The sequence below is a fragment of the Macrosteles quadrilineatus genome, unplaced genomic scaffold, assembly GCF_028750875.1.
Source record: "Macrosteles quadrilineatus isolate MER2022 unplaced genomic scaffold, UCM_ALF_1.0 Scaffold_4__1_contigs__length_99947679, whole genome shotgun sequence".
Taxonomy (NCBI): domain Eukaryota; kingdom Metazoa; phylum Arthropoda; class Insecta; order Hemiptera; family Cicadellidae; genus Macrosteles; species Macrosteles quadrilineatus.
The window spans coordinates 48,926,058-48,941,551 of record NW_026542597.1 but is presented as its reverse complement, the minus strand read 5'-3'; the positions used below and the strand labels follow the sequence as shown (position 1 = coordinate 48,941,551).

At 35.5% G+C, this 15,494-nt stretch overlaps 1 protein-coding gene across 1 annotated transcript in view; it reads left to right on the top strand.

The window, feature by feature from the left end:
- LOC128991463 (ATP-dependent RNA helicase DDX3X-like) overlaps positions 1-13,013 on the top strand; it is a 30,862-nt gene extending 17,849 nt beyond the window's left edge. The window contains exons 7-16 of the mRNA XM_054414367.1: positions 872-960; positions 1,385-1,509; positions 2,477-2,602; positions 3,113-3,257; positions 5,768-5,927; positions 6,776-6,957; positions 7,869-7,986; positions 9,221-9,377; positions 9,697-9,818; positions 11,893-13,013. Coding sequence (XP_054270342.1) covers positions 872-960; positions 1,385-1,509; positions 2,477-2,602; positions 3,113-3,257; positions 5,768-5,927; positions 6,776-6,957; positions 7,869-7,986; positions 9,221-9,377; positions 9,697-9,818; positions 11,893-11,996 — 1,328 coding nt within the window. The 3' untranslated portion in view covers positions 11,997-13,013. The remainder of the gene's footprint in view (positions 1-871; positions 961-1,384; positions 1,510-2,476; positions 2,603-3,112; positions 3,258-5,767; positions 5,928-6,775; positions 6,958-7,868; positions 7,987-9,220; positions 9,378-9,696; positions 9,819-11,892) is intronic.
- The last annotated feature ends 2,481 nt before the right edge of the window (positions 13,014-15,494 follow it).

Below are 15,494 nucleotides of genomic sequence, written 5' to 3'. Positions count from 1 at the left end.
AGCAAAGAATTAATTGAATAAGAACGCCTTTGCAAATTAAACGTAACAACACGCTCCTGTATTGCGGGTATTGCATTGACTTTCTGCAGGCGTTTTTTCGTACAGTAGACTCCCTCTTATCCGGACTCCTCGGGACCGAGGCCAGTCTGGATAACGGTTTTTCCGGTTAAACCGACGTCCCCAAAATCTCATTAAAACTGACCGTTTAAATGCATACTCTATAAAGTATTTGACTTAAAATTAGGAGATTATTGTATTTATAATGTTTCCCACGAGAAAAAGTCGTTACAGTACCGCCCACTTCCTGCCGATCTAGTCCGGTTAAACCGATGTGCTGATAAAAGTTATCCGGATAAAGAGATGTTAGTTCTACTGAGTGTGGTCCGGTTAAACCAATGTCCGGTTAAAAGGGGTCCAGATAAGAGGGAGTCTACTGTTTATGGATACTGACTGACTTCTTCATGAATCAAATAGTTTTTTGATCACCACTGATGAATCGAATTGAATCGGAATTTCGATACACTTTGGATGCATCACACACCCCTATTAATTACCGTACCTAATATTGCCAAGGTAAGCCAATTGGCTGATTAGGATTTTTTGGAGAAAGGGATAGATTTCAGCTAGCTTATCTGAAAAACTTACAAGTCCAGGGTCTATAGATATACAGAAAAAACTCATAAAACTGCTTTTAACCTCTTGCAGGAACTTTGGTTCCCGGGTTAACGGCCACCCGTTTAATAGCTGGAATATCGAGCTGTTATCAGTAGTAAACACAATTTTATGTAGGCCTAAAATTTTATGAATTAAATATTTTGTGGAAAAATTAAGTAAAATTTTGCTTATTCGAAAATATCTTGATTTTGTTCAGGTTCTGGCAAGACCGCTGCGTTTCTGGTGCCCATTCTGAACCAGATGTATGAACGAGGCCCTCAAGCCAACGGCTCCAACACTCAGAGGGTAAATATATTCACAATTTCTAAAATCTTTAACAATAATACCACACATTGTGTTAGTATTTTGTATGTATATAAAAGTAGACCCATCACATATAGAATTTTTGACTTAATTTTGTAAAATTTTAAATCTTTTTCACAACCTACAAATAAAATATGGTTTTGGTGCTTTATGTTGTTTGCAATTTTTCTATTTCTAGTTACAGCATTTGCCTGTGCAATAAATGAAAATCTATTTAACTGGAATTTAACTATAGAAAATGGTAATGATTTTGCTTCTGCTTCTTTACCACAGTTAAATCTTGAACATATTTTCTTGCTGTTGCAATTAAATAATACTGTAATGCAATCCCAGTATTTGTGCGGGCTCATAGATGTAAAACAGTATGTTTTGTAATTTGTTCTCATGGTATTGAACATTTGCACAGATGTACGGCAAGCGCAAGCAGTACCCACTGGGCTTGGTATTAGCCCCAACTCGTGAGTTGGCAACCCAGATTTACGATGAGAGTCGCAAGTTTGCCTACAGATCTCGACTTCGCCCCTGTGTTGTGTAAGTACAACAAAGTTAAAATTTAATTTGTCTGATTTGTGTACTAATCTTGGTTGACCAATCCAAAATTCCCTTAAAGTCTAGAGACAGTCTCTTTCCTTTATATTTAATGAATCATGACAGATTTGGTGACTAAAAGTGTAAACACAAGCTTGATAATGGTGAAAATCATACTTTGGATCCACTATTAATGTTGATATGATAAATTAACTTAAAGCGCTTTATAGTTGATTTGACCAATACTTGATATTTGGAAATATTTTATTGTGAATGCCATCAGTTGTGTTGGATTGGTTGATAAAAATTACCCCTTGATGTAAATCTAGGTTGATTACATTTCGTTATATATCGGTGGTGACATTTTTCTCTATTCTAAGACACCAATGTTAATGTGTTGTAGAGATAGGAAATACTGTTACTTTGCAACAATAGGAAAGGGCATTCCTAAGCTTTTGGTAATAGTTGAAATAATACTAATATTGTCAATCACTACTTCCTTGTCCAGTAGCTTTTAACTGGTTTTTCTAATACGGGGCTATAATTAATTAATTCAGTTTTTTCCCAATGTAACAGTAAACATAGACAGACTATTATTATTATTTTGTGATACTCATTGTTAATAGGAAGAGAAGGTCAGTGTCGTTTCACTCACACTAACAGTTCAGACGATAAAAATAGTTAAATAAAAAATATGACACTTTCAATAATCTATTAACAAGTTTCTATTATTTTAAGATGCTTACTATCAATAGGAATGCACGGTCAGCTTTTTATCACTTGCTTTTTCTAACAGTTCAAATTTACAAAAATAACATGGTATTCTCGGTAATCTATTACCAAGTTTCTATTATTTTGTGATGCTTGCTGTTAATAGGAAGACTGTGTCAGCAGTATTCTCAGTAATCTATTACCAAGATAAAAGATAGCACTTGGCCGCCAGTGTCTTGACGTGTCGTGTGTTATACAGGTACGGAGGGTCCAATGTAGGTGATCAGATGAGGGACCTAGACAGAGGCTGTCACTTACTGGTGGCCACTCCTGGACGTCTAGTGGACATGTTGGACAGAGGGAAGATCGGTCTGGACCAGTGCAGGTACTGTACTGTCAGATACACCCGTAGCATACACATAGCACACACATAGCATACACTCACTAGCTACCTCAGTCTTTGTTTTCAGTTCTTTTTCTTAAACACTTTGCTTATGCTGAACCTTGCAATGAAAAGTGAAAAGAGAAAACCCTTGAAATGACCTAAGATAAGTTAATGTGTGCCAACAGTTGAACCTACCCTACTAGCCATCACTTAGAAAGTACATTGTATGAGTGATGGTTAATCAATGTTTCACTGTATTCATATTTCTGTCTTTATCCCAGGATGTAACTTTTTCTGTCTTGTTAAAGGATTTATGATGCTATTTTTAACTTGTAAGTAACCCTTTTTCCGGTTTGAACGAAGTCAATATTCACAAACTATAATGGTTAGTGGTTAAGATTATCAGTTAATTTTCAATAATATTGTTGGCATTTCCTGACTGCTATGAGTTTAGATGTTTAAGCAAGCAATATTTTCAAACTGAAATATTTAACCATGTAACTATTTCAGTTTCCTGGTGCTAGACGAGGCCGACAGAATGTTAGACATGGGTTTTGAACCCCAAATCAGAACAATAGTTGAGAACAATGGAATGCCCAAAACTGGAGAACGGCAGACACTCATGTTTTCTGCTACGTTCCCCAAAGAAATTCAGGTAAAAATAAAGATAAAAGTAGTCTAGGCCAGAAGTTGCTGCAGGGGTTGCCACGGTCAGATTGCACGTTCTTGCGTTGTTAGCCTTACCCCACGAAACTAAACCTAACATAACCTATATAAAAAAAGTTCTAATTACAGGGTGTCCACATTCTGGAAAGTCAGGGATAGTCATGGAAAAAAAATTTGGTCATTGAAAGTCAGGGAAATAGGCAAGAAGTCATGGAAAGTCATGGAAATTTCCAATTATGGATGGATTTGAGGGGACCATTCAATGCTCTAGTCAGCCGTAACCCGGACTGTTGTAGCATTTTTCAGGATTTTTCACAAATTTTCGACAATTCAATTTATTACAGTTGTATTAATATGAGTTTTCGGTTTGTTTTAGTTCATTTTTGTACCTATTGTACTCCATTGTTGTCTGTTATTACATATTTCAGTATTTTCTGCAAAATAACATGTCCAGGCAGTATTATTTGTGTGTGTATGTTATATTATAATTTGCGTGTAAAGTTCGTGAGTCATGGAAATCAATGGTAAATGGTCATGGATAGTCATGGAAAGTCATGGAAATTAATGACAAATCTTTTGTAGACACCCTGAAAATATTATCTTTTAGGCAGGTCTACTCTCTTAAATTATCTCGATCTCTTTTGAATTTGTTAAGTTTAACACATACTTTTATTAATTTCAATATTTATTTTTAATTTCACATCTATTTATTACATATCATGAAATAATGTATAAAATATACAATAAACACTAGGGATGGACGGCTCCCGAAATTTCGGGAATTTTTCGGGAAAAAAATATTCCCGATTATCGGGACGGGATTACCTTTGATTCGGGAATTTTTCGGGACGGGATTTGGTCCGATCGTCGGCGATTTTGCCGCTTTGTGAGTGCCGATGACGCCGCTATTGCGAGCGATAGGTCCGCGAACGCAGGAGACAAAGTCATTTCGACGATTGCGCCGTGGCCGCGGAGTCATAACGACGATCATGCCGTGATGGCGAGTCATACCGACGATCGCGCCGTGACCGTGGAGTCATGCCGACGATCGCGCCGTGACCGCGATTCATTCCGACGATCATGCCGTGACCGCGGGTCATACCGACAATCACGAGGTGACCGTGGAGTCCTGCAGACGATCGCGCCGTGACCGCGATTATTGGACCGACGATCGCACTGTGACCGCGAGTCATACCGACGATCACGACGTGACCGTGGAGTCATACCGACGATCGCGCCGTGACCGCGGAGTCATGCCGACGATCGTGCTGTGATCGCGAGTCATACCGACGATCACCCTGTGACCGCGGAGTCATACCGACGATCTTGCCGTGATTGCGAGTCATACCGACGATCTTGCCGTGATTGCGAGTCATACCGACGATCATGCCGTGATCGCGAGTCATACCGACGATCGCGCCGTGACCGCGAGTCATTCCGACGATCACCTTGTGACCGCGGTCATTTTGACGACCGCACCGCACGGCATGATCGTCATTTTGACGATCGCACCGTGACCGCCAGTCATTTCGACCGCGAGTCACAAGTTTTTTCTATAGGTACCTGTAAATTGTTACCCATTTTTTGGTTTTTTATAAATCATTGCCACAAACGGTAAAAATTGATTTTGTATGTCTTTTTTGGTAACTGCAATACTCAAGACATTCTTTTTATGCACAGAAAAATATCCCGTCCCGTCCCGTCCCGAACTAAAAATTCAATCCCGTCCATCCCTAATAAACACTGATCAATTTTTTTTTGTTTGTCGTGATCCTAAGAATGAACCCAAAGTATTGAAAGCCAACAATATAAAAGTGGCAATAAAGTTACATTATATGTCAAATAAACTCTATTTTATTTAATATAGGTCAATAATAATAACAATTGCTTTGGTTTAGGCTTATTCAAATTGTCAGTGAAGCCTGGATTTTCTTAAGCCAACCATAAAATTTGCAGTGTCCATCAGCAGGAGGTTAGATCAGCATCTATCCTCTTGTTCATAAAACATTTTATTCAGTGCATTTGTTTACTTTAAACTAGTTTTAAGGTATATGATCCATTACAGAAAAGATGTTGATAATTTTGAAAGAAAATCATGCCCTGCTGCATCGAATCGAATCACATTGATTCGAATCAAAGTTCTTTGAATAGCATCAATTCATCAAATCGAAAAGAAATTGCTGCATCACACATCCCTAGTAACGATGCTTATTTAAAATTTTATTCTATTGAACTTGGTGAAATATGGAGTTTATTTAATCGCTCTGTTTATTTTCATCTTTTAATATTGGAGTTAGTGAAATTCTGAGTTGTGAAACGCTCCCTTTACACATTGGACAAAAAAGTATAGAACTTTAGTGTAATGCTATTTAATAATCATGGTGTTAAAAATTAATCGTTAAAGTAATGGGTACTCTTTTCCCCATTAGTTTTAATTAGATCATAACAATGATATATTTTCTCTGGATGGCTTTCATACGGAGATTGTGATTATTTTAGATGTTGGCAAGAGATTTCTTGGACAACTACATTTTCCTTGCCATTGGCCGTGTGGGATCAACCTCAGAGAACATCACTCAGAAGGTGGTTTGGGTCGAAGAGTCGGACAAACGCAGTTTTCTTCTGGACCTTCTCAATGCGATCCAACTAAACCATCCCTGTAAGATTGTAGATTTCCAAATGTAATAAATCTTTAAGTATATCAAGTAAACCATGTGTGAAGTTTGAAGTTTTTGAATAGTAGGCTGGGAAGTGCTGGGAATTATGTTAATAGTGTACTATTGTTATGTATCAAGAAATAAGTCCATATGTTTTATTTATAACATCTGTCAGATGACTGTTTATATTATTATGTTTTGTTTACATTTTAGTTAAGTCTGATTTGTGAGTTCAATAAATTTGGTTTTGTTAATTATGTTTCAATATACTAAAACTATGTGCTCTTAAATTCCAGTACAAATTAGAGGAAATGGTTGTCATTAATCCTTGTGAACCCTAATATTTAAGTGTAAGTTTTGGATGAACGCCACATGTTAAGGAATATATTGAGGAAGTAGGTTTTGATACACAACCAACTAAACCAAGATCTATGCAGTTGATAGAACACTAATTAAAAGTTTACAACACAATGAATTTTATATTTTGCCCATACAGTTGGTAGAGGAGAATTAATTGAGTGGTGATTATTGGTTTAGTTTAATTTAATTTAATTTGTTATTGTGTCTGGAAGCCTTTTTTTAGATGAGTAGGCTATCCGCTACTTCTTTCTTGATGAAAATACTAAGTAATCTTATAATTTCTAAGAGCACACATCTTACTTTTCAAAAGGACTTGTTTTTGTAATAGACCAGTTTAAGGAAGAGATTGCATTAATAATACTCTACTATAGATATTGAAACTAATTTTGTACTACTTACAATGTATATGAACACTTACTATACTTACTATACATGAGTATAAGACAATTCAATCTTGATGGAATGTACTAATCAAAGTTTTATATCCCAGCTCCAGAGTCACTGACGCTGGTGTTTGTGGAGACCAAAAAGGGAGCCGACTCTCTAGAAGAGTATCTGGACCAGCTCGGCTTCCCTGTCACTTCTATCCACGGTGATCGCACCCAGCCCGAGCGAGAGGCTGCTCTGCGACGCTTCCGCTCTGGCCAGACACCCATCCTAGTTGCTACTGCGGTAAGTCTTCTAAACTTTCTCAGGGTTTTGCCTGACTAACTGGTTATTTGACAATTAACATGGTCTCAAGTATAAACTTAAAGTGTAAGGTTACTTATTTATTTTTATTTATTTATTTTATTTATTATCAATCATCACATTACATCAAGATAATTGACAGGTGATTTGTCCATAAGTCTTAATTATTACTAAAAGTAGACTAAAATTAAAAATAAGAAAATTAAAATCTATTTTTGCTCTGATAAGAATTCCTCAACACTGTAAAAAGCCTTCTCCAATAACCATTTTTTCAAAGTTTTTTTAAAGCTAGCTACAGACTCTGTGTTTTTAATGAATGTGGGTAATTTGTTGTAAATTTGTGGTCCCATATATTGAGGGGAGAGGTGGAACAATTGAAGCCTATGTTGAACCGGTTTGATTAAATTTTTAAATCTCGTGTTATGAGAATGGTTTTGTTGGCTTTCCATGAATAATCCTATATCACCCTTCACCATTAAAGCGAGTTGATAAATATATGAACTGTATAAGGTTAAAATTTACCCTAAATTTATTTAGGTAAAGGTACTTATTTGTGAAGGTCAAGTTTCTATGATTAAGGGGTTGTTTATTAATACATACTAGAGGTTGTCCAGTGGTCAAAAACACGACCAAAAATATGTAATGTACAGGATGTATTATCACCCCACGCTGTAAATGAAACAAGTGATTGGAATTTCTTCCATTTGTTTTGATTTTCTGTTTATTTTGTTGTTATTTTTTCACCAGCATACTAACCCATAAGGCCCATGTAAATTTTTTTTAAATTTTAAATTCTCATTTTTGAGCGATTAGTTTACTAGGACGCAGTTCATCCCCGATACATATGGACAAATTGTTCTCCATTTAGTAAACTGTGTTAATGTTTTTTGCAGGTGGCGGCTAGAGGATTGGATATCCCTCATGTGAAGCATGTTATAAACTTTGACCTGCCCAGCGATGTGGAGGAATACGTCCATCGTATTGGACGTACTGGCAGAATGGGTAACCTTGGTAAGTAGTAAACCAATCCCAATCTATTACATGTTGTAGGCCTATACCACTGTTTTTAAAGGTATTAATCATAGTAACCATATTGTAAAAGAAAGCTATGTACATCAAACTGGTGGGGAATTTAAGGTGTTTAACACAATATCGTGTGTAATACTGTGTTTTAACCAGAATGGAAGTGATGAAAAACTGCTCAATTAAAAGTCTTTACTTAAAGGCATGTGGCTGGCTTGTTTATGGTGTTTTAGGGATATTACCAACTATCTCATATGACAAAAATCCTTATATATAATACGTGAAGGCGATTTCTACAAAACACTACTCCTCCGTTAATAATTGACGGATTTTTACAAACGAGGTGTCAAAATTAAGTATTTTTTGTGTAGACAGACGCCCCCTTTCACAAATTCCTGTAATAAAAGTCTTTGGGCTTTGCCCTACAGGCCATCAAAATACCAATGTATTTCTTATGAAGAAAAGATTTTGTTTACTTAAACAGACGAATAGTTTGTAATAATTACAGCTGTTCATAGTAAACACATGATACACACAAGAGTGTTCGTTTTCAGTTCCGATAGATGGAGTGGAGTGAGCGTTCGTTTTCAGAGTGAGTTCGTTTCCATTTACGATTACTGGAGTGGAGTGCTTGATTACATTATATTTGAGTTGATTCTTATTAATTGTCAACAGAAATTGTGACTGTTACCGGTATTCGTAAAAAAAACGCCTTTAATATTTTGCAATTGCTCGAATTCGAGCAACAGGTGCACTAGTCTACTCTATTTAGTGAAACTTTTTTCCAAGGCAAAATACTTTTTATCGTACATCCATAAGCCATCCCTTAGTTTCTAATTTTCACAGGTAAATTTGATGAATCCTATCCCTTAAAGTTTATGTTATTCACCTTATAGTTTAAGTATACAACACTTTTTATGCATTTGTTTAATTTGTAGTAGGAATGCATTAGACCTAATCCAAAATTCAAAATAGCAAGATCTGCTAATGTTAAACGCTTTTATAACTTCTATGCTTAAAGTTAATATTTCATGGCATTTTCTGTTGTTTTATGAATTATAGCAGTTGTTTTTCCATCAGGATTAGTATAAAATAGTGAATACAATGTTTCGGCATGTTGAATCATTAAGTGTGACTTTTGTACATATCAAGGTTACACAATACAAACCCAGCCAAAGTAACTAGCTGGGAAGGAGGTTTCATCAATGTAACTCTTGTGCAGGAACGGCTACATCATTTTTCAACGACAAAAACAAGAACCTAGTGAGAGATTTGCTGGAGCTGCTGGTGGAGACGAAGCAGGAGGTGCCTGCATGGTTAGAGGACATGGCGGGAGAGGTGCGGCAACCTATGTCTCGTGGCAGAGGCGGCTCCAAGGGGTCAGTACCAACAACAATATTGACTCATCAGTGGTAGTGTCTGTTATTGGATAAAGTTCAGAAAACAACTGTCAAGTATTTTAATAATAGTTTTTGAGACGGCAGTATTTAAAACATCAGAAAAAACCCTAATGTTTTATACCTATTTGAACCGAAATAGCCATAAAACCATTGAACCATGGTTTAGCCAAAAATTTACCCGAAACGGTCTCAACCCTTTCATTTTGGTTAAGAAGGGGTTTTCTTTAATAACAGTCACTTCCTCAATATTGTGTTTTTCCCTAGAGGTTTGGCTAAGGTATTTGTTTGGTTGTTGCAGTAACCGGTTCAGCAGTGGGTTTGGAGCCCGGGACTACCGTACCCAGAACCCAGGTGGAGGTGGGGGTGGTGGCCGAAGCGGCAACTCTCGTCAGGGAGGATATGGCGGAGGGCAAGGAGGAGGTAAGACCAACCTGCGCAATTATTGAAATAGAACATGAATGAGCCTCAAAGAACTTCCTAAATTGAAACTATAGTGTATCACTACAATTATTACTCGCGATAGGCTAATGCTAAACTAATTGTTAAATGGAATTTAAAAAAATTCTCTTCACAAAAGTTTGCGATTGTGTTTGAAATTTTCTGCAAAAAGCTACCACATCTAAATAATAAAGGAAAGAAAGGATAATTTGTTTTCTAAACAATATAGCCCATGAAAAATATGACTCTCAAAACATTATTCCCGGCAAAATTCTGGGTAAGAAAATGCAGACATCATCCGCTTCAACCAAGGATATTTTCTGCTTTTAGCGAATTCCCCTATGGGGAAGTAGCTATTACCGTAGGTCTCATGGTAAGACCTAGTCCCGGGACTGATTTACATTTTGATCTCCCGAGAGGCCAAAAGCACCATTTGTTCAAATGTATATATATATTTCTATATATCTAATATATAAAATTCTCGTGTCACAGTGTTTGTCTGCAAACTCCTCCGGAACGACTTCACCGATCGTTATGAAATTTGGTGTGTAAATTCTGTAGGTATGCGAATAGGAAGTAAACTATTTCCCGTTTTGAAATTCTTAAAAGGGCTCCGCCCCAGTGGCTCTGGAGTTTCCCATGTTAACCTTATGAGAAATGGAATTAATGAATCTTAACAGCTGTTTCAATTAAACAAGTTGGTTCTGTTCTATGATGTTCAATAGCATTAAAGTTACAAGGATTACCAACAGGGTGCAGCACTATTATTTCTTTTACATTTATGACAACAGCTAATTTGCAACCAAAAGGTGAGTGAGCGTAGCGAACGAACTTCAACCTGGAAGCGAGTTAGCGTAGCGAACGAGCTAACTTGAAGGCAAGTGAGCGCAGCGAACGAGCTCCAACCTAAAGGTGAGTGAGCGTAGCGAACGAGCTCCAACCCAAAGGTGAGTGAGCGTAGCGAACGAACTTCAACCAGGACGTGATTGAGCGATGCGAACATCTAACCTGAAGGCAAGTGAGCGCAGCGAACGAGCTCCAACCTAAAGGTGAGTGAGCGTAGCGAACGAGCTCCAACCCAAAGGTGAGTGAGCGTAGCGAACGAACTTCAACCAGGACGTGGTTGAGCGATGCGAACGAGATCATCTTGAAAATTAAACGTAACGGTACTTAAATTAAAAATAGTCAAAGGCAAGACAACAGACAACGTCTGCCGGGTTTTCCATCGGTCTGTCTTAGGGGAAACCTATAACTTAGGCGATACGAAGTTCGCCGGGTCAGCTAGTATATATATATATATATATTATATATATGTGTGTGTGTGTGTGTGTCTGTCCGGACGGACAATAACTTGAGTAACTTTTGTCCGATTTTGATAAAATTTGGTTTGAAGGTGTAAGGCGGGATAAACTTGAATGAGTTAGCGAACCAGCATGATAGGACCATGGGAACAGGGTTTTATGGGGTAAAAATGGGGGTTTCTCATTTTTAACCCTTAAAACACAAAATTCATCAATTTTTCTCCAGACCTTTTAAAACAAATAATTTAGTATATCAAAGTGTTTTTGTACAATGATTGGTTACGGAGAAAATTCAAAAAATTAAAAATTCCCATGTTATTCTTATGGAGAATATTGTAAAATGTTGTAGTTGGCTTGTTTATGGATATATTTTTATTAAACTTGGTGGATTTATTTATTTCATTCTAATCTATTGATATTTTAATAAAAAAAAAAACACTTTATTAGTTTCCCTGTAGCAGCTAACCTAGGTACTCGTTAAACATAAATGTTAATTTAAAAGATTAATTGAAAATCAATCCAGGCAAATGGAAATTTGCTTAGTCGGCAGGTTTGCTGCAGCGGGGGTGTTTAACTTACCGTAGTTATTTTATTTTTAACTAAGTACTGAACATAAATATACAAATTAGTTTGTTATCCACCGCAGTTATCTATGTAGTGGTTGTACTTTTTGGACTATTTATGTAACCCACTCATTTCTCATTGTTCAAATTATGTTCTTTGTCTGGATATTCAGTGATTTTTGTGTGTGACAGGATACTACAGCGGTGGAGGTGGAGGAAGCAACTACAACAACTACTCCAGCAACAACAGTTCCGCCAACAACACCTCGTCTGGCCACGACTGGTGGGAGCAGTAACATCTCTCTGGTGGCTTGTCCTCTCTCATTCCACCGCCGCTTTGTTTGTTCCTCCTCGTGGATCTATAACTCTTCCCCGCACCGGACACTCGGACAGATCCAATGGTGGGAACGCTCGCGCTCGTTCCGGATATTGAGTTGTCATTAGTTTTGGAAATCAAAGATCAGATGGGCTGTAAAGGTTACTGTGCGATATTTAGGTTAGTTCATTTCACATGAGTGATTGTTAAGTTTTCATACCATTACAGTAAATACGACGCGATAAGAGTATTTATTTCGTTTAGTATATTTTTATAGTTTCGTTTTCAATAAGCGGAGTGTCCTTTTATGTCCAAAAACATTTTAGTTTTAAAATTTAGGATATTTTTAAAAATTCTTTTTTACTTGATGTTGTCTTCAATAATTATTTTTATATCTCACTGTAAATTGTACATGGCATGAATCATATACATGAGCCAATGAATAAGATTAAACTTAGTCATCTTTATGTGTATTTAAAACTGAATTAAGAATCAAGTATTGTGTATTGAGCCCCACAAACTAGTTGGAACTAAAAATGTATTTTTTTATCCACAGAAGTATCTTAGCGAGTTGTGTTAGGTGGGTTGAGTTGTTATGACAGTGGACATGAGTGTCAGTGGAGAGGCTGTGCCAACATGGATCTGTATGCAACGATTCTTATTTCTCAGGACAATCTTCATTTTATTAAGGTACAAGGTATATTTAATGCACTTTACAGTCTTAATCACGAAATCTAGATAAAATGAAGAATGTCCGTCGAAAAACTTGCATATTAAATGACGAGTCAGTAATATATATTTTCAGTGTTAAAACAGTTGTCGCGTCAAAGATATAGATTCGATCTAAATGTCAGTAGCTTAGGTTACAACATCATTAGAGTTTTTTATTAAACTGTTATTAGGAGATTTTTGTATTTTAAGGTGGACATGAGGGAGCAATTTATTTATTATTTTAACCCAGTAGGGTTGAATAAAACATCTGTTTTCCTATTTTAAACTTGTTCTGTTTATTTCCTTCGCTTCGATACTAATAAGAAACATTCTTGCAAAGCTTTGATACCCAAGCACAAATTTAACAAGTGTTAAGAAGTTAGACCTTCCTTGTTTGTGTTTTATTTTTTACTAGCTGTTGTACCCGTGCTTTGCAGCGGGAAGAGGATTTTAATCTTTACATCTGCTGCATATAATAGTTACATATCGGCCAACGCAAACAAAATTCAACTTTTATGGCCTTAATAGAAATGTTTACGTTATGACTTTTAAATCTAGAAAGTAGTGGATACCACCATTTGGGTTTTGATTGTTAAATCTAGTGTAGGCTGATATGAGAAAAACTGGCCAAATCTTGAATACAACTTTCAAATACCTAATTTACTTTCATCTCCCTTAGTTACATATCTTTTTTCTTTATTATTTGACATTTTCAATTTCAATTTTGAAGTTGCAAAAATACTAATTATTAAACTTAAATTAACATTTTTTCAATTTCACTCTTCTTCATATTAAATCACAAATCCTTCTATCTTCAATTTTTTCCTTCACAATAAATCAATAGCAAAACTAAGTCAGCTATTATAAACTTTAGAAATATTGTTGTGCCTTATCTAAGCCCTTAATCTTATCCTTGCCTTATCTTGTTGTACCTCAATAGTCTTTTGAAATGTTAATGCAACTATATCTATACTATAAAAAATTTCAAACAAATAATTTAGCATTAAAGACAGCAGACAAAACGAATATAATTTTTAAAGCATCAAGGACTAAAAAATTTAATTTAGCAAATACAGTATATGTTTCATTGCATCTTAGATTCTACTCTACAAAAATAAATATCAACAAGCAATTTAATATACAAACCAGTTCTTTTAATCAGTTCTATCGTTCAATTGCCTTTACATTTTTTCACACTTACTGGGCAAACATAGTAACAGATATTTCATTGGTTTTAGAAACAAAAGCACACTGTGGACTGCTTAGTTTTATGATATTTTCCTTGGTTTAATTTAATCAGTGGTGTGGTAAAACACAAATAATAAATTTATCAAATAAAGTAAATGTGAACTGAAAGTTATGTTAAGGAAAATAAGAGTATTTTGTATTACCATTTGATAATTAAATATAGTTACACTTACACAACAGATTTTAGAACACCAAAATCGACGACGACTTAGTTATTGATGATATTCTTTAGTTTGATTTAAGCATAGGTTTAGCAAAACACTATAACTAAATTTACCTAAATATACATATAAAAAAAAACAATGTGATGTGCAAGTTATGTAAGTTTATCTAACACACGTTAAGCTGTTCGAATTTATTTAAAGTAGCCAACAAATTCATACAAAACATCTATACATTGTAATTTTCTTACTGTTTCCATGAAAATATATCAATAGCATTATTTTAATAACACTTGAGACACTTTAAAAATCGAAAGCAGAGCCTAAGTTGATACAGCAACGCTTTTAGAATATTTTTTTTTATTTCTATCAATCATTGACACAGTTTTGAAAAAATGATCTTTGATACATTTTTAGATTAAATAAACCAACCACATAATTGTGTGAAATGTTATATTTAATTTCATTGGATCAGCTGTCTTCAAATGTGAAATATGCAATTTGGCAGTTCTTCTTGTTTACATGGAAATGTCAAAGCAAATGTAAACATTGTGAGTATTCTCATTGCATCCATGGAGACCAATCAATATTTACTTTTAAAATCCTCACCTCAGAACTTTTAAAGCCAAAGGGGCAAAGCCCACGGTCAGTATCGAAGTGCGAATAGTCCTATAATGGTCCTTGGTATGGTAGCTATATTTTTGTAAACTTTAAGCCCAGTTGGTTCAGTAGTTTTTGCACCTATTAGTAATACACATACAGACAGACACCATTAGATTTTGTATATAATAGTAAAAAATAGATATAGAAGATGGTTTGGGCAGTTATTTATCTAAAATGATCATCTCACATTTCATAACTTTCATTCAACTACAATCATTAAACCTTTTTTCTTTATTGTATTTTAAAATAGTTACTTATTACTAAGCTATTAATATCCTACTAAATTAACACACTTTATTAGCCTACCTGTAGCAGCAAAACCTAGGTACTCATTTAACCTAATGTTATTTCAATAGATTTAATTGGAATTTATAATTATAAATTCAGGCAAATGGAAATTTCCTTAGTCTGCAGGTTTGCTGTGGCGGGGGTATCTAGTCATACCTCCTAGTCCTTACAGAAGAGATAGCTTACAGATACCTTGGTAGCTAATAATTTTAGTTGAGAAGCAGTTTCATGATTTTAATTATGTTTTTTAAATAGTTCATATTGCTTTTAAACTGAATTTGGAATAGTTGTGCAAAACACCAGTAGCATGACTAAAAATCATTTCAGGTCTTCAACCTTATAAAACTGACTTGAAAGAAAAAAGATGGAATTGTGGTTGTCTCGAGAAGATTTTTTCAATTTTTTGG